Consider the following 25530-nt stretch of genomic DNA (forward strand, 5'->3'; position numbering starts at 1 on the left):
ATTGTTAAGTGCTGTTTAATCAATTCTGACCCATGGCAATCCTGTATAGGGTTTCTGAGGAGCAGTTGGTGAGCTTGAACCACTGACAGTGCAGTTTAACCTGACTTTGCAGCCCAGCGCATTAACCTGCAGAGCCACACCAGGACTCCAGAGAATACATATGGGGAAGATAGTAAGTAACTACACAGGAGAACCCTGTCAGATATTAATCAACAGATGACTGTTAAAATCATCAGAAATGTAATGTAGGTACTGAGTTCCCTACATAGAGTCCTGGTGTGGCACTGTAGGATAAGCACTTGACTGCTAATCACAAAGTCTGTCATCCAAATCCACCAGCTGCTCCTTGGAAACCCTATGTTGTAGTTATTGTTAAGTGCCACAGTGTCAGTTCTGACCTGTAGCAACCCTGTATAAAGTTTCCGAGGAGTGGCTTGTGAGCTTGAACCACTGACCTTGCAGTTCAAACACACTCTGCAGTCCAGCACATTAACCCACACCACCAACCAGGACTCCATTGGAAGCCCTATACTGGGTCACTATGAGTCAGACCTGACTCCTCAGCTCTTAACAATGGCAACATTGTGCACTCTTTGGTATTCTTCATAAAAACTCCTATTTCCATCTGGTTGTGTCAAGTCATTTTCAAATCACAGTGACACTGCATAGGGTTTCTGAGGAGTGGCTGGTGAGTTTGAACTGCCGACCTTGTGTTTTAAACCGACATTGTGGTCTAGTGCTTACCCTAGAGTGCCACACCACAAAAACTTCAGACAACCCCAGAAAGAGGGGCAGTGGGAGCATTCTGTAAGATACCTGCCTCGTACACCTCAAGTTCATTAGGTTATAAAACAAGGAAAAACTTAGAAAACTCTTGCAGATCAGAGAAAATAAGGGAGACTTGACAACTAGATACAATGTGGAACACCCTGCCATGTAAATATTGGGAAAAAAAGGGCATTAATGGAAAGAACTAATGAGATCAAAGTCAACTCTGCAGTTTAATGAGACTGAACTATAGTAATTCACATAAGGCATAGTAAACTATACGTACCACACTTGCCTGGCCTAGAGACAGTGCTTAATAGCAAATTGCCACCATTATTGTTTCTGTTGTTCTTGTCATTGAGTTGGTTCCAACTTAGCCATCCTATATAGGGTTTCTGAGGAGCAACTGACCTTGCAGTCCAGCACATTATTCCACAGAGTGATGAAAGGTAGCCCTGGCATCACAATGGTTAAGAGTACAGCTGATGAAAGAAACGTTGGCAGCTTGAATCTAAGAACTGATCCACAGGAAAAAAACACGGCAGTTGCTTTCATAAAGATTTGCTGTTGTTGTTGTTGTTAGGTGCTGTTGAGTCAGTTCTGACAAATAGCAACCCTATGCACAACAGAACGACACACTGTGCTATCCTCACAATTATTGTTACACTTGAACCCATTGCTGCTGCCACTGTGGCAATCCATCTGTTGGGAATCTTTTTCTTTTTTTGCTGACCCTCTACTTTACCAAAAATAATGTTCTACTCCAGGCACTGGACCCTCCGGACAATATGTCCAAAGTATGAGAGAAAGAGTCACACCATCATGGCTTCTAAGAATTCTGGCTGTACTTCCAACACAGATTTGTTTGTCCTTCTGCTGGTCCAAAGTCTTTTTCAGCATTCTTCTCCAACACCTTAATGCAAATGCATTATTTCTTCTATAGTCTCCCTTATTTTTTGTCCAACTTTCACATGCCTATGAGGCAACTGATAATACTATGGCTTGGGTCAGGTGCACTTTAGTCCTCAAACTGATTTGCCTAATCCAATACATTGTTTGATTTGTTGACTGATAATGGATCCACCGCCTTGGATTATTTGCTTATCATATAGATTGAATAAATATGGTGAAAGAATACAACCCTGGCACACACCTTTCCTGATATTAAAGCATTCAATGTCCCCTTGTTCTGCTAAAATGACTGCCTTTTGGTCTATGTACAGGTTCCTGATAAACACAATCAAGCATTCTGGAGTACCCATTCCTCACAATGTAACCCATAGCTTGTCACGATCCACAGAGTTGAAAAGTCAATAAAGCACAAGTAAACATCTTTCTGGTATTACAGCCTTGGAAATCATATGGGGCAGTTCTAATTTGTTCTACAGGGTTACTGTAAGTTGGAATCAACTTGATGGCACAAAATAACAGAGGAAATTACCGAGTCTCTTTCTCGCCTGGCTGTCTGCCTTGTTGTTGTTGTTAAGTACCGTGGAGTCCGTTCTGACTCATAGCGACCCTGTACAGGGTTTCCCAGACTGTAAATCTTTACGGGAGCAGAAAGCCTAATCTTTCTACTGTGGGACAGCTGGTAGTTTCGAACTGCCAAACTTGAGGTTAGCAACCCAATTCGTAACCACTACGCTACCAGAGATCCTTGCTGTCCCCCTTATGGTTCCCTAAGAATAAAAAATAAACATGTGTAACAAAAGTTTATAAAAAAAAGAATGAAATGAACTCCATCACAAACGTTTTGAAGCCTCCTCATGTAAATTTTATATTTAAACAAATCACCTGTGAATCTGTTAAATTGAAGAGTCAGATTCAGTAGTCCTGGGGCATAGCACGAGTCCACATTTCTAACAAGCCAGTGTTAACTGGTTGATGCAATGCTACTAGTCCTAGGATTACAACTGGAAGTGAAACTATGTATTTTAACTTTTCCATAATAAAAATGTAAACAACAAAAAAGTTGTTTTCATCTCTTCTTTACCACTTCACAAGTACTATGATTTTTAAACACATCAGTACCAAATAGAAATCAAGTAGTCAACTAAATCTTAAATGAGCAATTACTAAAGCAGTATATACAGGCAACTTCTCATTAATGTTTGTCCACATACTATTTCATGCCTATGTACAGAAAAATGCCTTTAGAAATCAAGTCAAATACAATTCTTATTCTTACTAGTTAAAATTAAGTACTTGACATAATCTAGATTAACCAAAATCATAGGAAACTCTACTCAACCTTTAATCAATTCTACTTAGAAAAAAGAGATACCTACAGGCTGATTAGGAATCCTGGTGTGGCGCTGTGGGTTAATGCGATGGACGGCAAAGTTGTTTGAACCACAAGGCCAGCGGTTCAAGTTCACCAGCTGCTCCTTGGAAATGCTTATAACCAGGGTCGCTATGGGTCAGAACTGACTCAACAGCACTTAACAACAATAACAAGGGTTTACTAAGTTGCCAGAACAAAAGGATTTTTTCTTATTTTCACTCAGTAGCATACAAGGAGGAGGCCTTTTGGCACAGTGGGTAAGTGGTTGGCCTCTAACTAAAAGGCTGACAGTTTGAATCCAATAAACACTAGCACACTAGGAGACAGAAAGATGTGATGACAGTCAGCTTTGCAAAGATTTACAGCCTTGGAAATTCTAGGGGCAGTTCTACCCTGTCCTATAGAGTCACCATCCATCAGAATCCATTCAACAGCAATGGGTATGGGATATAGAGGACATTTAAGGAAAGAACAGAAAAACACAAAAGAAAGCACATACTGAACTATGAAACAATGATTTATAACAACAACAACAACAAAAGAATGAATTGTGTGGGTCTACTTTCCTATAATTCACAACACAAGAGAAATTTTTTTAAGCCAGTTGATTTAACTCAATGATTTCTAGACTTTCTGGCTTTCTTATTTTATATTTAGCATAAAAGTTTGAAACTGACTTTAAAAAAAAAAAGCTGATATAAATGCACACTAAGTTCAGAAACACCATTTTAGCTGGTACTGCCTATAGCTGTACAAACTTATTTTAGTTAATATAAGCACCTAACTGATGCTGGACATAAGAAATCTAATATGTACAATCATAAGCGCAAAGTTGCCCAAACAAGACACTGACAGATTCATGGTGAAAGATATGGCCCGTGTTCAAATTAATTTTGCCTCAGTATTTCTAATATTTAAACAGACTATGATAAGAATTCTCAAAGACTTTAAAAAGCCTTTAAAGCTTGTGAATGTCTAAGACTGTTAGAGTATTTGATCCTCTTACTACCTACCAACAACTACTTCTCCAAAGTACTTTAAAAGTTGATACCCAAAAAGTTATTCAAGTGTAAAACAATAATTAAAATATTTTCAACAAGCCAAGTAAATTTAAGTGCAACATAAAATTCCTTTATTTAAATAAAAATGTGCACATATATGCATGTTTAAAATACACTAAATCAAGAATTGTTAATGCTATATAATACTATATTAAAAGTACATTTTAATTTCATAATTAAGCAAACATAGTTCCACAGTCAGCTACAGAGAAAAAGTTAATAGAACACATCACCATTTCCCCCCATTCTATAAGAATTATGTAAGAGCATAATTTACGGCCTACTTCATTTAAAATAATTCAAATAAATTCTCAAATTTACATGGACAAATTTACAGTACTGAAATTTTAATCTATGTGCATGAAGAAACATCTTCTGAATATTAAGCATCCCTCAATCATCTCAAAGTCAGCAAAATATGACCATATATTTCTGGTCTTTGCCAAACTCTTCCTAGAGAAAAATCATCATTCAAAGTAACTTTAAAGTAGAAAATGTCAAACTAGGATTTTTTTAATTTGGGTTGCAAGAAACAACACAAATCCACACAGCTGGAAAGTCATGCTTTGAAATCTTACAAATGGATCTTTAGAAAGCTAACGTCAGTTATATGAAACTTTGTGTTTATCTTAAACTGTTGTACAGGTGCATCCTGGCCCACATTTTTTAGTAACTAAGATTCAAAATGATCAGTCAGTTACAGCATAGCCAAAGAGACCTATTTTCCTATGTATTCTTTCTTTTCAGTTAATAGTTAAAGAGAATTATCCACATAGAAATTTATAATGTTAGTTTGAGGACTAAGGTGTGCCTGATCAAAGCCATGGTATTTTCAATAGCCTCATATATATGTGAAAGTTAGACAATGAATACAGAAGACAGTAAAATAATTGATGCATTTGAGTCATGGTGTTGGAGAAGAATAAAGTACCATACAGGAAGACTTACAAGGAGAGAGACTGGCCCAGTGGCAGCAGCAAAAGGATCAAACATAACAATCATGGGGATGGCGTAGGACTTGGCAGGGTTTCGTTTTGTTGTGCATTTGGTTGCTATGAATCAGAAAAAATTTGACAGCACCTAATAACATCCACATAGAAAGAACCAAGAAAACTTTTATTTAAGCTGTAGGTGGATTTTACCTATCAATGTCAAATAACATACTCCATTTCATGTCATAAACTTCCACAAAAAAAAAAGGGGGGGGGGGTGCAGGGATAGAAGATTTTGAAGCTAAAATAAAATTTGAAAATCTAACCTATTCAAAACTTTTGTTTTCCTTAAAAACTATTTACAATATACACCAATTTTAAACCATTCCAACTCTCATTATTCTTTACTAATATTCAGTTATGGTAACTTTAAATTAAACTTGGAAATCTCTATTATCCATAAAGACTTCCTCAGTCTTTTGAGACAGGTACAATTTCCCTTATCTGTATTATTATGGTTATTATTAAAGTATTATTATGGAAGCTTTGCAAGAGGATGTGGGAATTAAAGATTATTGTGGCACTGTGGGTAAACGCACCAGACTGCAAAGCCGTTTAAATTGTACGGTCAGTGGTTCAAGTTCACCAGCTGCTCCTTGGAAACCCTATGCAGAGTTGCTATGGGTTGGAACAGACTCGATAGCACTTAACAACAACAACAATAATGACATTAGAGCAAAGGAAATGCATAGCAAAACAGCAGTAAGGAATAAAATTAAAAACAGGAGCAAGCCTCTCTCAAACAAATGCCAAGACAGATGCAAGAAGTTAACAATCACACTTCTCAAAAGCATGTAAAACAGTAACAAAATAAATTACAGAGATATATTTTGCAAGTATTTAAGATGGGTTTAATGTAAATGATCCCTTTTCTTTGCTTTACTACTCTCCCTTTGCTTTAGATAGGGTGATGGTGTTGGTTATGGGACTTGGAGTCGGTTCTGACTCATAGCGACCCTACATAGGATTTCTAAGGCTGTAAATCTTTATGGGAGCAGAAAGCCTCATCTTTCTCATGTGCAACAGCTGATAGTTTCAAACTGCTCACTTTGAGATTAGTAGCCTGATTCATAACCACTATGCTACTAGAGATCCTTTTACATACAATATGAAGCCGCAAAATACAGAACATTTTACATACAGTAGGAAGCCGCAAAATACAGAAACGATTACAATATAGGTTGTGGTTGTTGTTGTTAAATGTCATCGAGTCAGTTCTGACTCACAGCAACCCTGTATAGAATTTCCAAGGAGTGGCTGGTGGGTTTGAACTGCTGACATTGCAGTTACCATTCCAGTGTTTTACTACAGTGCCACACCAGGACTCTATCAGATGTACTCCATTTAAGATCTCTTTGAATACTCCATTAGAAGTTTTATTCCCAAGAGTCAAATTATCTATTTTGACTATAATTTGATTCCTGGGTATTCTCTAGATATTCCTATCTAGGAACCATTGTAACTAAGGCTTGGAGTCCTGTGGGTTAATGCACTAGACTGCAAAGTCGGTTTGGACTGCAAGGTTGGTGGTTCAAGCTCATCAGTCGCTCCTTGGGAACCTTATACAGGGTTGCTATAGGATGGAACCGATGACTCTCTGCACTTAACAGGAACCATTTTATTGCTCATAAGTCACATATCTACAGAGATTTGCAAATCTGTGATTTAACAATCTTCTAATTTAACCTATCAACTCCAGTGATTTTAGTGTCTGAAACTTTATTATAGTTTTTAATTATGTGGTAGGCTGAAACTTCAATCACTTCCTTTCGCATTTTACACTTAAGAAAAATCGTAGAGACCTAGTTATAATGTTAACTAGACTTAGAAATGATAACTCAGATTTCTAACTCCTACAGACTCCATGGCACATAACACCACCACTAATGTTTAAGGAGCTCTGGTATCATGGTTATGAATCGGGCTGCAAACCTTAAGATCAGCAATTTGAAACTACCAGCCACTCCGTGGGAGAAAGATTCTGCTCCCGTAAAGATTTACAGCCTTGGAAACCCTGTATAGGGTCGCTATGGGTCAGAACCGACTCGATGGCACTTAACACTAATGTTTGGAGTCCTGGTGTGACGCTGTGGGTTAATGCACCAGACTGCAAAGCCATTCGAATTAAAAGGTGGGTAGTTCAAGCTCACCAGTCGTTCCTTGGAAACCCTATACAGGGTCGCTAGGGGTTGGAACTGACACAATAGCACTTAACAATACACTAATGTTTGGAGTCCTTGTGTGGTGCTATGGGTTAATGCGCTAGACTGCAAAGTTGGTTTAAAGCACAAGGTCAGGGGTTCAAGTTCACCAGCTACTCCTCAGAAACCCTACACAAGTCACTATGAGTTGGAACCAACTTGATGGCACTTAACAACATAAATTATGCAACTGCCATAACCGTTTCTTACTTTTTTTCTTAAAGCAAATCTACATAGATGTTCTTATTATCCCAATAGTCTTCTGGTGAAGCAACAGGGAAATGAAATTAAAATTGCATGCACAGAAAATTTCCAGGCACAGGTCAAACACACCATTGTTTTTTATAATAGCCAACACCTTTTCAGAAACCTAACTGCTAAGCTTTTCTGCTTATCATGCTTTTCTCCATTATCATACTTACTGTTTCAGTTACATACTATCCATGTTACATAAAATATAATATTGATTACGAGTAAATAAATATTGCGTGCTAGTGCCATGGTTTGAGTTGGGCTGCTAATCTCATGGTCAACAGTTCGAAACTACCAGCTATCCCACAGGAGAAAGATGAGGCTTTCTGCTCCTCTAAATATAAACAACCTCGGAAACCTACCCAGGATCACTATGAGTTGGAACTGACTCCATGACACATGACCACCATTACAAACAGGAACAATTTTAACTCCTTTATGTGTAGCATTTCACTTCATTTTCAACTTTAAAAAAGTAAACAACACTGTAATCCTCATTTTATAGGCACATAAATAAGACTTTAAGAGGTTAGCTAATAAAAGGTAGTACTGGGCTGGTGTGGTACTGACGGTTAACACACTGGACTGCAAGTCTGGTTTGAACCCCAAGGTTGGTGGTTCAAGTTCACCAGCCACTCCCAAACAGGGTCACTCTGAGTCATATACAGAGTCGCTAAGAGTAGGAACCAACTCAACAGCAACAGAAAAACTTAGAATGTTTTCATTTAAGGAAAAGTTTCATACGCAAGAGTATATTGTTGTTAAGTGCTGATGAGTCAGTTCCCACTCATAGCAACCTGTATAGGGTTTCTCAGGAGCAGCTGGTAAGCTTGAACCACCAACCATGCAGTCCAGCACATTAACCCACAGCGCCACACCAGGAATATAGTTTATATACTAAAATGTGACTCAAATAAGAACTTGGTTCATTCATGGTTGTTGTTATTAAGGGTCATCAAGTCAATTCCAACTCATATGGATCCTTGTACAGGGTTTCTAAAGAGCAGCTGGTAGCTTTGAACCAATCTTGTGATTTGCAGTCCAGTGCTTATGTTGCTGTTAATGCCATCAAGTCGGTACTGACCCATAGCAACTTTATGCATAGCAGAACAAACACTGCCTGACCCCGGGCCGCACCACAAATAAATCTCCAATTTGAAAGTAGAAAGAAAGAAAAAAAAGGTTTTAGTAATACTTATTCAATGTCCATATTGGTGCTGTCTGGGCCCTGGTGAGGCGCTATAGGATGAGCACTGGACTGCTAATGGTAAGATGGGCTAATGTTAAGACCAGCTACTTTCAAAAATCCTATTCAGGGTCTCTGAGTTAGAACCAACTTGATGGCACACAACAGAACTTTCTGCAATGATAGAAATGCTTTATATTTGTACTGTTCAATATCAGACACTAGTGTCACTGAACACTTAAAAGGACAGAGTAATAATTTCTAGGATGTAAATTTAATTAGCCAAATAAATTTAAATGTCTGTTTTTTCCCTTGCTACAAGTTCAATTAAGTAATCCAAACAATAAAAACATTCTCATCTCTATATTTGAACTATTTTTAGCACATCTGAATGAAGGAAAAAAAAAAAACTATTGAAATTTGTATTACTAACGAAGTTTCAATAAATACATTAGGAACTTTTTTTACCATTAGGATAGCAAAGAGGAAGAATCTGAAATCTGAAAACTGCTGCTTTTGGGGAGAACTAAGCAGATGGGATTTAACAACAAATAACAAAGCAGAGTCACAAGTTTTCAAAGCTCTTCATAGTAAATATTTCACAATACATGAAGTACTTACCTTGAGTCTCCACTACTGTTTCTAACACTTTCTTCATCACTGTGTCCATTCATTGTAAATAAGAAGTTTAAAATGAAATATAAATCTTCCCAGTTTAAAAGATGAATATAAATACTGAATCCTCCTTGAATAACAAAAATTCACAGATGGATTTTCATCCACATTCACAGATTCCCCAGGATTGTTTTGATTCACCTAAAAAAAATACATTAAGAAAGTAAGAACATTTCCTATAGAAAAACTTAGCTTGTTTAGAACACACACAAACCTACCTAAGGTCAATTAAACTAAAGGTGGCAAGGAAGGGGTGGCGTCTCTTATTAAAAAATATCTTGGCTTCCAGTCGCTAAATTTCTGATTATTTAGTAGTATTAAGCACCACTGGGAAAATATTTTTGACAGAAACTAAAATACTGATAGACCAATAAAACGTAGAGAATAGCTGCAACTATATAGCATATTTATACAGATTAATAAAAGAGATACAATGTGATCTACATGTATTCTAAGAATCAAAAATATAACCTTTTTAAGATACATTGTCAAGCAAATAAAAGGGGGTATCTTTAAATCAAGTCTCAAATACTATCACCAAGAACTTCATATATACTCAGGTAAAGAAAAGTTGTGAAAATGCTCTCATGAGAACAGAAGAAATTGATACTATATAATCTTAGCAAACATGCATAAGTAAAATAAACGTATTCCTTCAGAAACAAATTGATAGTTGTTAAGTGGCATCTCAGAGTGACAAAATTTAAATAGTACTTATCCAATTTAGTCACGCAAAGATTCAATGAATTTTAAAAAAGGAAAAGAAAAAGTAACAAAATTTCTATACAGCATATGTGATTCTTTCAATAAGGAGTCTGGGTAGAAATAATGGATCAAGACACAGCATTTCCACCTTTCAAGATTTCAGCACAACACTGGAGCGTCACCTACAAACCATCCACGAATAAACAAAGGAGATCTCTGGCAGGGGAGGGAGAGGAAGAAGCGGGGGAAGACGTCAGATCCTTCCCCAACCAGAAAGTACCGAGACAGCAGACTGAGAGCAGAGCTAGCTGTCCTCCGACCTCAGCAAAGAGAATTCACTCCTACGATTATTTCCAACCCATAAAAAAAAAAGAGTGGGGAAATAGGCTGCGGCCCACTCAATTATAGCAAACTGCATTTCGATTAGGATTTTAATTCTGTGAAAACTATAGAGTCCAGGAGACTTTGCAAGAACAGGTTCTCTAAAAAGTGACCATTAGACTCAGCATTTGTTTCTCATGCTAGCTATTCCAACCCTACTCAGAGCAATTTACTAGTAAACAATTAACTTAAAAAAACCTAAATGCTCGTACTCAAACAAGCTACCTCCTTTTTGAAAGCCTTTCTTCGTCAAGAAAGTTAACCAATCTTTCCTTTTTCTCCTTTCCCCCCTCAAAATGGCTTTCTCAATACACGGGAACTTCCCTTTCCCCCGTCATCTCCCTTCTCTAAATCCTTTCTGGGACCCTTCTGACAATCCAGAATTCTAAAGCTCCGAGCGCACGCAGCTCTCTGGCCTCTCGCTCTCACAGGTCCCAACAATGACTCCTCCCTAAGTCGTTAAGTCTCCTAAATTCGCTTCTTCTACGCCCTCTTTTTACAGTTGCTTTGCTCCAGCCAAGTTTTCGAAGCGATACTCGAAAAGGGCTTGGAGACCTTCCTCTTCCCCTTTCGTCCATCCCAGATTCGCTCCAATCAGCCTCCCTAGTTTACGGCCCCCGTCCACCCCGCCCCAAATCCCCAATCTCGCCTTCTTCTAAGGCTTCCATCCAGGTCCTACAGTCTCCCTTCCCGCCTCAAACTTCCCGCAGACCCGCCCCGCGTCCTCCCGGGCTCGCCGGAGCCACCGCCCCCTCCCCCTCCCCGCCGCTCCCCACGTGCTGAGAACCGGGTCGCTGGAACCCAACGCACCCGCCAACTGCTAACGACTCTTTCCGAGCGGTCCGGCCGGCCCCAAGCCGAGAAGGCCCGGCTCGGATCGGCTGCCCAACGCGAGGATGCGTTCCGCGGTCGCCGGCCGGCGCTCCCGGCTCACACGCCCCCCGCATGCCGGGCCCGGCCGCTGCTGTGGGCCCTTGCAAAGCAGCCCGGCCTTCACCCAGCGCCTAACTGCTGGGCCGCCGCCCGGGCACCGCGCCGCCCCCGCCCTCCGGCCGCGGACTCCTGTCCTCCCCGCCACATCCTGACCCACCCGCCGCCCCCTTTCTTACCGGCGGGCGGGCAGGCGGGAGGGCGGGCCTCGCGGGAGAGAGGGAGCCGGCTCTGGTCGGCGGCCTCCCCCGCGCCCGGGCCCGCGGTCTCCGCCGCCGAGTCCTCGAGCTCCTGGTGTCTCGGTGTAAGCAGTGTCCGTCAGGCAAGGGGGAGGGGAAAGGACGCCGAGGGTAAGGGGGAAACCCCGACCCGCGGCACCAACGCGCCTTCCCCTGCGGAACGGATCCAACAATCAATTCATTATTGAAGAACCAACGGCTGAGGCAGCGAGAGAGAAAAGTAATGAGTCGCCGTCGTCGCCGCTGCCGTCGCGCGCGCGCTCCCGCCGCTTATCGGCCCCCGGCAGCCGCCATGACGCCGAAAGAGCGAGCGAAAGCAACCGTAGCCGCCGCTGCCACCGAGGTCGCCGTCGCCTCCGCCTCCCGCGCGACGTAAGCTCTCAATTCTCTGCTTCCTTACAACGCAAGGCGGGCAGGCGAGCGAGCGAGCGCGCGCACGCCGTCTCTTCTCTGTCGCGCGGATGGTGGGAGGAGCTAGGTTATGGAGTCGCTAGCGTAGAGAAAAAGTGATAGGTGCTGAGGCGGGGCGGAGAGCTAATGCGCGCACGCGCACTGATGGGCGCGCGCGCGCACACGCAAGTATCGCGTAGGCCGCCGGACTCTGGCCGTGGCCGACTGATCCTTGCTCCGGTACCCGCCCTTAGCTGCACGGCGTTGAATTCCGGAAAGTGGAAGCTGCAGGCTCGCTTTGCTCGGGTTTGGGTGCTGCTGTCACTCGGGACGGTTGCGCAAAAACGTCGCGGCGAAGAGACTAAGAAGAAATCGGTGGGGAGAGACTGCAGACCATTTTGGGGATTGTGGAGCTGAGGCAAAAGCATTCGTGATCAGTGGAGCTTGGAGTACAGTCGCTCTCGCGTGGTCCTCCTCCTTTGGGCCCGGGCCCCGTCTGAGCGCCCCAGCGGAGGGGCTGAGCTGAGGCTGCTGCGTCACTCCAGGCAGCCTGGGAACCCAACTGTTGGGCAACTGCGGTCAACTCCGCCGCCTCCTACGCTTGGGCGACCTGCTACAGAGACTCCCTTGGGGCCTGGTTCCTAGCGCGAACGGAGCACTTGAGGAGCCGGAAAATAAGAGACCAAGTTGATGACATCCTCTTGTCACGTCTTGATTCATTTGTAGATGGCCTATTCCTGGTTTAAAAAAAAAAAATTTTTTTCCCCCTTTCTAGAGCCCTCCCTGGAGGGCGGGGTGAAGGGTGCGTCGCTGAATTGAAACAAAAAAGCAATTCGCAGGACGTTAGTAACCGTCTTAGTTTAATGTGCTGCAATTTAGTTGACAGCTTCTATCATAACTGTAACTGCAGTTACAACCCTTTAAATACATTGAAACACTATCTTTTCAAGAATGGTGGCGCCCTGCCTCACTGGTTTTGAATTGTGTTTCTTTCTAATCAAAATTCTCGTACACTAAATTTATTTTTCAAGACCACAGAGCTGTCCTTAAACGCTCGACATTAATAATTTTTAGAACTTTCTAACCCATTCTTTAGATTTTTCAATTAGTTATACAAGCCCTCCTTTCAAGTCAAAAGTGAGTTTGGTTGTGGTAACATGCAAACTAAATAGTTTTGCATGCTGAAAATATACAAAGTCTCACCTTATCAGTCTTTTAAATAGTTTGGTTCAAACTTTTGAGAAGAGATAGCAAAATATAACTACAAATATGGGACTGTACAATAAGCACTGGACTGCTAACCAAAAGGTCCGCAGTTCAAACTCACCAGCTGCTCCTTGGAAACCCTATAGTGTCGCTATGAATCAAAGCTAACTAAATGGCATTTAACAACAGTAACAAATATGCATCCTGATTGTATCCGTAGAAAGTAAGTAATGGCATGAAGGTACACATACGCACATTCTACTCAAGAAAAAGTGTAATGGTCAGTTGCATCACGAAAAACAATGGAACATTAACCATTACTTGTCAAGTGTTCAGAGCTCAATCTCTCTCCCTCCCTTGCTCCCTCTCTCCCTTTTTCTCTCCATCTCTTCCTGTCCCTTCTTTCCTAGTTATTAAGAAACTATAATGCTGGGTAATGGGAAATAGCAAGACCATACAAATATCCATCTCTGAAGTCCCTAAAGGAATGAACAAAGTATTAATTTTAAACATTAATTTTTAAGACAGTGGTAAAAGTGACAATAATAGAAACTTCCTGTGAATCCAACTAATTTCTTTCTTGGATTCCTATAATAATAAGAAAAGTTTTAGAAACCCATAGTAGATAAAGACTTCTGATTGCAAGCATGATTCAGAAACTAAGGTTCTGAATTATAACTACCACATTTTGTAAATTGTGTTAACTACCACATTTTGTAAATTGTGTTAACTACCACATTTTGTAAATTGTGTTAGAAAAATGTCACTAATGGTCTTGAAGTGCTGCAGTTTGAACTCACCAGCCACCCTTGGCCATCCTATATGGAGTTACTATGAGTCAGAACCAACTTGATGGCACCACCACCAACAAATGGATTTTAAAGCTTATTAAAAGCCATTTATAACTGCTCATTGTGTCATTAAATTTAATATGCTACTTATTAGAGCTCTAGCCACATTTTTACTTTTTTTTTTTTTCAAAATTTGTAATGAAATACTGAAGCTTGGGGGTCTTGATATGGTTCTATACTACTGACCTCAAGTTCACAGTTCACAGTTCACATCCATCAGCCATTCTCAGGAACCCTCAGAGGGTCACTATGAGTTGGAACAGACTCGGCAGCACACACAACGGAACCTTGAAGATTTATATATTGAATAAAATACTGGTATACTTTATGACTTAACAGAATTTTAGAATGACAAGAATGTGGAGAAATAAAAGGTAAGTAGAAAATGGCATTCTTCTTTGTTGAGTTTTTAAAAATTTAATGATAAAGGGAAAAAGTATTTTGGGGTGGGCATATTTGTTATCTGCATAGTTCTCAGTTTCATTTATTTTTTTTTAATTTTATTTCTTTTGTTGAGAATATAAACAGCAAAACATATCAATTCAAAAGTTTCCACATGTACAATTCAGTGATAATTGTTTAAATTTTTCAAGCTGTGCAACCATTCTCACTCTCCTTTTCTAAGTTGTTTCATTAACAAACTCACTGGTCCACTAAGTTTCCTAGCTGGTCTTTCAAGATGCTGTTGTCAGTTTGATCCCATGTATTGTTGTTAAGTACCATGGAGCAGGTTCCAACTCAGTGACCCTGCACAGGGTTTCCGAGGCTATAAATCTTTACAGGACCAGAAAGCTTTATCTTTCTCCCGCAGAACGGCTGGTAGTTTCGAACTGCCAACCCTGAGGTTAGCAGCCTGATTCATAAACACTCAATTTGATCCAATGTAGATAGTGCTAAAAAGAGCATAGTGCTCAAAGCTGACTTTGTTTTGTATACTAGTTAAGCTATAAACTATTATTTATTTTTTGGGAGACTTCAGAAGATGTTGTTTATTTAATAAACATCTCAAGGCCATGGTTTTCAGCATTTCATTAGCCTTCAATGGCTCTACAAAGTCCAGAGACCATGAGCATTTGAAGATCTGTAATACATTTTCCCCCTTTTGATCATGATTCTTCTATGGAATGTTCACTAATGGTAGTCAGGCACCATCCAGTTCTGGTGTCATGGCAAAGGAGGCAGTTGTTCAAGGAAGCAATAAGCTAATTTTCTATCTGCTCTTGTTCCTGACTCTCCTTCCTCTGTTGCTCCCCCCATTTTTTTAAAAAATATAACATTAAGATTTTATTGTTTTAATAATAGAACAAGATGAAGCTTAGAACTGGATCACCTGGCCCTTTTTCTTATCTCCTCCCAGTTCAAAATATTTGCATTTTGGTAATAGCAACATTCTCTTTGATCTGCAGTTTGGCTCAACACATTCAAGCCTCAACACAATCTTCTTTCTAGTTTTAGCCTTCTGGAAAATTGGCTTAGTCTGCCCATCATATTCACTCTGCTTCCTGTCATAACTCCACTTTCCTGGGCATACAGAGAATCTGCCATTGTTGTATTGTGTCACTTTGAAGGGTTGGTGCTTGCCTCACTTATTACAGAAAGTGCAGCGGGCTTTAGCAACATTCACCATGTTTGTGGAAGCGCTACTGGTACAAAAATATTTTTGAGTGGTGCTTTGGATGGCCTCATAAGCTTTTAATACCCTAGACACTATTCATAGAACTAGGTGGTAACAAAGATATTATTAGGCCAATTAACTGGGATAGCCCATGAAACTAAGACCCTAAGTCTCCAAAAGGAACTTCAGTAACTACTCTTTATTTTATTTTGTCATTGTAAATATGTATCACACAACTTTTATCACTTCAACTCTTTAGTGCAGGAATGGGGAACCTTTTTTCTGCCAAAATTTATAGCTACATTCATGGGTCATACAAAATTATCAACTTAAAAATTACCTACTATATTTGGTCAAACAATTAATTCACCCCTAATGTGATGGTTTGAGCCACAAGATTGGCAGTTCAAGCTCATCAGCTGCTCCTCGGAAACCCTATACAGGGTTGCTATGGGTCGGAACCAACTGAATGGGACTTAACAACAACAACAATGTGATGGCACTATAGGATAACACTAGACCACAAAATCAGTTTGAACCACAAGGTCGATGGTTCGAACTCACCAGTCAGTCCTTGGAAACTTTACACAGGGTTGCTATGATTTGGAACCAACTTGAAGGCACTTAATTGTGATGGCTAGAATTGCAGTTGCCTTGGTAGGGCCAGACCAAATTATTTCAAAGGCCTTGTACGGCCTGTAAGGAGCTCTGGCAGCAGAGTGGTTACAAGTTGAATTGCTAATTTCAAGGTTTGAAACTACCATCAGTTCCATGGTTGAAAGATGAAGCTTTCTGCTCTTGTAAAGATTTACAGCCTCGGAAACTATGTGTGTACAGGGTCACTGTGAGTCGGAACTCACTCCATGGCCATAACCAACCAATCAACCAATACAGCCTGTGGGGAGTCCTGGTGTGGTACTATGGGTTAATGCGCTGGACTGCAAGGTTGGTTTAAGCTACAAGGTCAGCAGTTCAAGCTCACCAGCTTGGGTCAGAACTGACTCTTCAGCACTTAACAACATATGGGCTGTGGACTCCTGGTGTGGCTCTGCAGGTTAATGCACTGGACTTTAGGTCAGTTTGAACCACATGGTCAGTGGTACAAGCTCACCAGCTGCTTCTTGGAAACCCTATACAGGGTCACTATGAGTCAGAACTGACTCAGTAGCACTTAAAAACAAGAACTGCCTTCAAGCTCCATCTATAACATGGCATACATTCAGCCTTCATTTCTCCTGCTGGCAGAGCATTATTCCACTGTATACATGCAATGGAATAATGTACATACAATGGAATGTATGTGCATAGATGGAATGTACATACAATGGAATGGAGCTTGAAGACAAAGTTTTTGTTTTTAAGTGCTACTGAGTCAGTTCTGACTCATAGTGACCCTGTATAGGGTTTCCAAGAAGCAGCTGGTGAGTTTGAACCATCAACCTTGTGGTTCAGCACATTAACCCTCAGTGCCATACCAAGATTCCACTGAAAACGTAGTGCTGAGCAAAATACTCAAATCACAAATAGACAAATAGTATGTGCAGTTACTGACATAACAAGACACCACAGCAAAAACCAGACTCACCACTATCTAGTAGATTTTTTCCTGGTGTGGTGTTGTGGATTAAAGCGCCAGACTGCAAAGCCATTTAAACTGCAAGGTTGGTGGTTCAAACTCACCAGCTGCTCCTTAGAAACCCTAGACAGGGTCTCTATGAGTCGGAATCGACTCGACGGCACTCAACAACAACAGCATGTATGTATGTACCACATGTATGTATTCATTCATCTGTTGATGGACATTTAGGCTTCCCCCTTTTGTCTATTATGATGCAATGAACATTGGTGCACAAGTCTCTTTGAGTCTGCTTTCAAGCCCATGTGTTGAATCGTCAGGATTGGACAGTGTTTTGTTTTGCTGTGTATAAGGTTGCTATGAGTTGGTACTGACTCAATGGAACCTAACAACAACAACAACAAAATGGTACTTCTATGAAGTCCTCTTACAGCATTGTGGGTTAATGTGCTGGACTACAAAATCATTTAAACCAAAAGGTCGGTGATTCAAGCTCACCAGAAACCCTATGCAGGTTGCTTTGGGTCAGAACGGACTTGACAGCACTTAACAACAACAACATGGTACTTCTATTTTTAGTTCTTCTGAGGAACCACTACACTTTTTCACAGTGGTAATTTTGTATTTTCAACAGCAATGGATAAGGGTTCTCATTTCCCTACATCCTCATCAACATTGGTTATTTTGTTTTTGTTTTTTTATCTCAATTGTCTTGGTCGTGGTGATAATTGTGTGTCGTGGATTTGGTTCCAACTCACAGTGACTCTATAGGGTTTCCAGGGCTATAAATCTTGACTGGAGCAGACAGCCTCATATTTCTCCTGAGGAGCAGCTGATAGTTTCGAATGCTGAACTGGTGGTTAGCAGCCCAATTTGTAACCCACTATGCTACCAGGGCTCCTTTTTAATCATCCTTGTGGGAGTTTAACAGTGTCTCCTTGTGGTTTTGATGTGAATCTGATGACTAGTGAAACTGAGCATCTTTTCATAAATGGTCATTTGAATGTTCTTTTTGGTGAACTATCTATTCAAGTACTTTGCCCATTTTATGATTGGGTTTTTTTTTTGTTTGTTAAACTGTCAACAGTTTATACATATTTTGGTTATTAGACTCTTGTTGGATATTTGATTTTTGAATATTGTCTCAGTAACTTGTCTTTTCACTTTTGTCATAATGTCTATTAAAGAACAAATTTAAAGTTTTTGTAAGCCCCTAATTATTTCATCTTTTTCTGCTTGTGCTTTTGTTATTAGATAATCCATTGTTGAAATCTAGAGGGCTGAGAATGTTGTCCCTGCTTGCTTTTCTAAGAATTTGGTGGTTTTGCACATTTGGGTTCTTATTCCATTTCAAATTTGTTTTTGTGTTTGGTGTGAGACAATGATCCTGTTTCATTTTTACACATATGGAAATCCAGCTCCACTCAGTGAAGAAACTCTTCTGTCCCATTGAATGGATTTAGCAACCCTTGTCAAAATTCAATTGACCATAAATGCTTGGGCTTGTTTCTGGACTCTCAAATCTACCCTCTTGATCCATGCATCCATATACCAGTTATGCCAGTACCAGGCTGGTGAATTTAAAGAAAACTCAGTCCTAGTGTGGCTCTGCACTGGATCACCACTGGACTGCAAATAGCAAAGTTAGCAGTTCAAACCCACCAGCTACTCAGAAACACTATACAGGTTGCTATGAGTTGGAACCAACTTGATGGCACTTAGCAACAACAACAAATGGATTTTTTTAAAGCTTATTATAAGCCATGTATAACAGATAGTTGTGTCATTAGATTTAATATGCTATTTATAAGAGCTCTGGTAGCATAATAGATGGCACTTAACAACAACTGGCAGCGTAATGGTTACGAATCAAACTGCTAACCTCAAGGTTGGCAGTTCGAAACTACCAGCCATTCCACCAGGAGAAGGATGACGCTTTCTGCTCCCATAAAGATTTACAGCCTCAGAAACCCTGTGCAGGGTCACTATGAGTTGGAACCGTCTCCATGGTACTTCACATCAACCACATTTTTACATAATTTTTTTTTTTTTTCAAAACTAGTAATGTATTACTGATCCAACTCCTGGTGTGGTGCTGTAGGATAAATACTGGACTGTGAACTAAAAGATTGGTGGTTCAAACTCACCAGCTTGTCCTCAAAAACCCTCTACAGAGTCGCTATGAGTTGGAATTGACCTGATGGCACTTAGCAACAACAACAACATGAGTGGGAACCAACTCTATGGCACTTAACAAATCAGCAAATTATATTTTTCTTTGTTAATTTGTTTGCATCTCTGCACAGAGAATCAAATAATTGAGTTCAAGTAAGCTTGGGATTTTGTCTAGTGATTTCAGCTGAAAATGGTGGGGCCAAGGTACTTGATTATGTTTGAAAAGGATTAATTATAACAATGAACCATGAAATCTAAGATGAGTAAATATGGGAGTTGCAGTGCAATGAATTACTGCTCTTCTACTTCTCATACTCTTTCCAAACAACTTTTTTTCCAGATGGCTCTGGGTAACAGAAGATGGAAGAAGATGCTTATAGGATTATATGATTTTATTATTGGTAACTGTTAACAAGGTTAATTGTGATTGTGAAAACTTGGAACTCCAATGTGGAAATAAAATGAGCCACCTAGAAGCAGGAGCAGGGATCTCATTACCAATCAGAAAAAAGAGCCAAGATGGAATACATACTCTGGTGGACTAATTTAAGACAATTATGACACCAAAGGTGTGACAGAGGATCAGCAGCAGTAGAACCAAGAGCCAGAGCAAGACACAGATTGGTGGGCTTCCTAGCCCATGGAGTGAGTAAGATGGCGTGTCTTCTTGTGGAGTAGGGTGTCTTCAGGCTCTTAACTGGGAGAGCTAGGTTTGCTCACCCATGGAACTAGGACCTTTGGGCTGAGACTTATATCAAAGGGAAGTGCCAGTTAGGCAATTCTCAACAGCCCTAAAAGAGCTTTGTAACTTTGTCTAAGCAGGGCAGAGACCAAGGGGCCATGTGGCTAAGAGGCCATGAAGTATAGAGTGGTATGTTTGTTGCCATCACTGAGAAGAGGCTGCCCCTGACTGAAAGAATTGTACCCTTAGCATTTCTGATCCTGAATTTGTAACCTGTTGACTTCCCTAATAAACTTCAGTTGTTAATATGGTGTGTGAGTTCTGTGTGACCATTGCAATGAATGATTGACTCCAACCGAGAAGTGGTTTCTGAGGCTGTAAAGCCTTATCTTTCTCCCGAGGAACTGCTGGTAGTTTTGAACTGCTGGCCGTGAGATTAGCAGCCCGACTCATAACCACTGCACTACCAGAGCTTGGAAGTAGTCCTATAGGAAGGTAGGTTGGAGTAAGACTAGTGCAAATGTTGGAGGGTGAAGGCAGGTCTAATCAGTCTTGGATTGATGGTAATAGAGATTCTTCTTTCCCCAGGGGTACCACCACACCCATTTAAAACAGGAGTGAATACAGATCATGAAAAACTAATGGAGTTAATGTCTCTAAGATAAAGACATTTTGCCACACCAAAGTGAACCTGAGTCCTGGTGTGGCACTGTAGGATAAACACTGGACCACAAGGTCAGTTTGAACCACAAGATCTGTGGTGCAAACCCACCAGCTGTTCCTCAGAAACTAAACAGGGCTGCTTTGAGTCAGAACTGACTCAATGATACTTAACAACAAAGTGATCTGGAAGAATATAACCGACTGATCTGAATTGTTGTTAGGTATCATCAAGTGTATTCTGACTCATAACTGTGCTATGCATAACAGAACAAAACACTGCCTGGTCCTGTGCCATCTTCACCATTATTATGTTTGAACCCATTGTTGCTGCCGAGGTATCAGTCCCTCTTGTTGAGACTCTTACCAAGAATGTCTTTGTTTAGACTTAGGGAAAATATGATAATAAACCAATAACCCATGTTGGTAATAAATGAGTGGCCTTCAAAAATGTTCATGGAAAAATGGAATTACAAGATAATATCCTAAGAGTGATTAGAACTGGATGACAATAGAGCATTGACTAGTGATTAGGCTCATGACATGAGCTTCAAAGGACTTTATACTCTGTGGACACAGAAGACACCCTATTTTATGATCCTGAGATTCATGACAAAGGAGGAAAAAGTCTTTACTTCAAAAATATATCATTAGATCAATTTTAGATAAAGGCAGTCTCAATTCAGATAATAGTAACAGTATAGATTTGGGCTGATTAGGACACATTTTATTCAACAACTGTTGATACCTGCTGTGTAATATGTCATTTGTTTTACACATTTGAAATCTAGCAGTCAGCCATATATCAAAGTCCTTGAATTTTTGGAAGACATATTTCTATGCAGGAAAACAGAAAGTAAATATATAGATGGTAAGTGTCATGAAGGAAAATGCACACACAGACATTGAGGGAATAGAAAGAAATAGAAATGACATTTTAAACAGTGTTAAAGAGTGTCTTTTTGATGAGGTAGTTGACTTCTGACCCAACACCTGAATAAAGTGAAGAAGAGAGACTTGAAGACAGCTGGCAGAGGTAGGGACAGGTGTAGAATAGGAGCAAGGGCAAACACCTGAAGTCAAAATATGCTTGATATATTTGCAGAACTGCAAGATATCTACTGTGGATTCAATAGAGGAGCACTCGTGTATTAATTGTTATATTAACACTAGTTTTAGAAAGTACGAATACTCATTTAGCTAAGAAGTTAATATTTTTTCATGTTTTAAGTTCTCCATGTTGTTTTGTGCCATCAAGTCAGTTCTGACTCACTGCTGCCCTGTATAGGGTTTCCAAGGAGCGGCCAGTAGAGTTGAACTGCTGTCCCTGTGGCTTAAACCAACTTCGTAGTCCAACGTTTATCCTACAGCACCACACTAGGACTCCAAGATCTTAATTTTTCAGTTACCTGAAATCTGAAATAAGAGTTATGATATGGTATGAATGCTTTTTCTCGTTTTGATTTATTTTGTTTTTATGTTTTAATCAACTTAATTTTCCAGAGTCTTAGTATAATTTTCCAGAACTTAATATAATTGAAGAGCTATAGTATTTAATATCACTTTAATGAACAAAATTCAAGTAAAAATTGTGAAATAAGATAGTTCCATGTATGTCACTGAAACTGCTAGACAAAGTGGCAGATGAACCTACATGACTCATCTGAAATAATTATAAAAGACAAACAGTATATTAAAAAATACTGCATTACCTTATCTAAATGTGATGCCCTACAAATCTTCATTTTTAATCTTCAAATTAACATCTATTTTTAAATGATGGTACATATAAGTAAATCTGATTAGACATTTTCAAAACTATTCAAACAAGCTACATTGTAGACTAAAAGTACATTCTAGTAGAATTGTTTGCAAGAAATACAAGGAAGAGAAAGAGTGACTTAGGAATATGTTTTAGATATCCATGGATGGTGGAAAAGTTTATAGAATGATGCATTAAATGACTTTTCAAAGAATAGTGGATAATCCAAGTAGAAATAAGCTAAAAAATGACATTATATTTGTGTGCTGTATGTTTGAATTTATTTGCTTCTACTTAAAAGCACTAGAGGGATACATAAGAAATTTAAAATAAAAGATGTGACTTTAAACGACTCTGAAAAATTTTCACATTAGAAAGTACTGGATAAAGTGAAAGAAAAATGTGAAATGAAACAAAATCACAAAAAAGACTAGGTTTACCGGTTCGATGTTGTTGTCAGGTGCCATCAGTCAATGCCAACTCATAGCAACCTTATGCACAGCAGAACTAAACACTGCCCGATCCTGTACCAACCTCACTATTGTTGCCACACTTGAGTCCATTGATGCTGCCACTCTGCCAATCCATCTCACTGGGGGTCTTCCTCTTTTTCTCTGACTCTCCACCCTACCAAACATGATATCCTTCTCCAGCGACTGGTCCCTCCTAACAATATGTCCGAAGTATGTATGACAAAATTTGGCCATCCTGGCCTCCAAGGAGCACTCTGGTTGCACTTCTTCCAGTATAGATCTGTTGGTTCTTTATGCAGCCCATGGCACTTTCAATATTCTCCTCAAGACTGATGGAATTCCTGAGTCTATGGCCTTTAGTCACCCTTTAGGTCTCAAACTGAACTGACCCCCATGGCTCAATTTTCAGCAAGTAATAGGTCGATGAGGGGAACCATAACACTAAGAAGGTATGCACACCTTAGAATAATCAAGCACTTAAGACAAAAAGGTCAATAGTTACCCAAGGACAAAGTTCAGAAGGGTTAGGAAACACTGGTTGGAAGTTGGGATAAATGACATTACATTGTGGAGACTTCAATCAGTGAGGTTAAGCACAATGCATATGAATTGCTGCATGAAAAACTTGGTTTGCTCTGTAAATCTTCACCCAGTTCACAATAATAAGTTAAATAAGAGGAGTATTCTGTAGTGGATGCACAATTAGGGTAACACTTCTATTGTTGTTAATGCCATCAAATCAGTTCTGACTCAAAGTGACCCAGTGTAGGGTTTCCGAGGAGGGACTAGTGTGCTTGAATCACCAACCTTGCAGTTCAAACCAACCTTGTGGTTTAGTGCTTATCCTACAGCACCACATCAGGACTCAATGTATATCTTACTGCAATTTCTGAGACCTATGAATATGTTATGATAAGTGCCATTGCGTCAGTTCCTACTCATAATGACCCTGCATAGGTTTTTGTTTTGTTTTGTTTTTCCTGTATAGGGCTTTTGAGGAGTGGTTGGTGAGTTTGAACCACCGACCTTGTGGTTCAACCCTACCTTACAGTCCAGTGATTTTCCTACAACACAACTCACCTATTTAAACAACAACACAAAATGTGTAAAATTATCTTTTGAATCATCAACTGTGATGATGATGGTTTTCTTGGCAGCAATAGCAATAAGTAACTAAGTAAATAATGCAATGTTAATTATTCTGATATAAATTCACTCTTTTTTTTCTCCTGACTGGCCTTAAAAACTCAAATACTTCTAGTTTTTAAGGATACTTCTAAAGACTCAATGAATGATAGATACTGTTGAACCTTATCCTGATGTCTGAGCCTTGGGGCCTATGGATTGCATGGTTAATTCCAAATTATTTCAACTATGTGATCACATACAATTTAAAATTTAAAAGACTAGCTGGCCTCCAATCAAATGCAAGACCCATAATGCTTTACCATGATTGTCTAATTAATGTGATTGTTTTAAATTGATTTTTCTCTTTTACTTTAGGGCTATAAATGTATAATTCAGTAATATAAATAGGTATTTCACTTTCATGTACTTATTACATCACAAATTTGCATCAGTTTTCCCATTTCTCTCTTTTAACATCAAAGTGATAGTAGTAATTTGGTGAATTAGAGTTGAAATTTTAGTCCGGTTAAGCAAAAACCGTCCACAACCTTGTTACATTTTGCTTTCCAGCTTTATCTTACTACTTTCCTTATTTAGTTACCAAGAAAGTTTTTCTTACTATTTAATTACCAAGGCCAGAACATGTTTTCCTTAATTCTTTCTTCTGAGGCTCATATAGTCTATTTACCTGGAATCACCTACCTCTTATAATAAAAGTTCTATTTGAACTGTCAGGGTTTCAGCTTCGTGAATCCTCTGATCTCTCCATTTGTTAAAAACATATAGCACTTTTCCTGGAAACCCTATATAGGGTCACTAAGAGTCGGAACCAACTCAATGGCACTTAACCAACAGGAACACTTTGGTTACGTGCCAGCAAATCGGTACTGACTCACAGTGACTTTATGCACAACAGAATGAAAAACTGCCTTGTCTTGTACCAATTGGACACTTTAATATTAATTTTATATGTTATATGTCTATCTGTTACTAGCTGCTACTGAGTTAGTCCCAGATGCATGTGACTCCATGCACAATGGAAACCCACTATCCGTTTTTTTGTTGTTAAGTGCTGTCGAGTTGTTTCTGACTCATAACAACCTTGTATAGAGTTTCCAAGGAGCAGCTGGTCAGCTTGAACCTCCAACCTCGTGGTTCAAACTGATGGTGCTTATCCTACAGCACACACCAGGACTCCAAAGGTTTTTTGTTGTTGTTAAGTGCCATCAAGTCAATTCTGACCGATAGCAACCTTGTATAGGGTTTCCGAGGAGCAGCTGGTGAGCTTGAACTGACAACCTTGCAGTTCAAACAGCTTTACAGTCTGGTGAATTAACC

The 25530-nt window shown here is 39.8% G+C and overlaps 1 protein-coding gene and 1 pseudogene across 1 annotated transcript in view; both read right to left on the reverse strand.

The window, feature by feature from the left end:
- CHD1 (chromodomain helicase DNA binding protein 1) overlaps positions 1-9562 on the reverse strand; it is a 132478-nt gene extending 122916 nt beyond the window's left edge. The window contains exon 1 of the mRNA XM_006875694.1: positions 9366-9562. Coding sequence (XP_006875756.1) covers positions 9366-9418 — 53 coding nt within the window. The 5' untranslated portion in view covers positions 9419-9562. The remainder of the gene's footprint in view (positions 1-9365) is intronic.
- A 5874-nt stretch (positions 9563-15436) lies between these two features.
- LOC102835924 lies at positions 15437-15748 on the reverse strand (annotated as a pseudogene).
- Positions 15749-25530: the final 9782 nt, after the last annotated feature.

This window comes from Chrysochloris asiatica, unplaced genomic scaffold (assembly GCF_000296735.1).
Source record: "Chrysochloris asiatica unplaced genomic scaffold, ChrAsi1.0 scaffold00335, whole genome shotgun sequence".
Classification (NCBI taxonomy): domain Eukaryota; kingdom Metazoa; phylum Chordata; class Mammalia; order Afrosoricida; family Chrysochloridae; genus Chrysochloris; species Chrysochloris asiatica.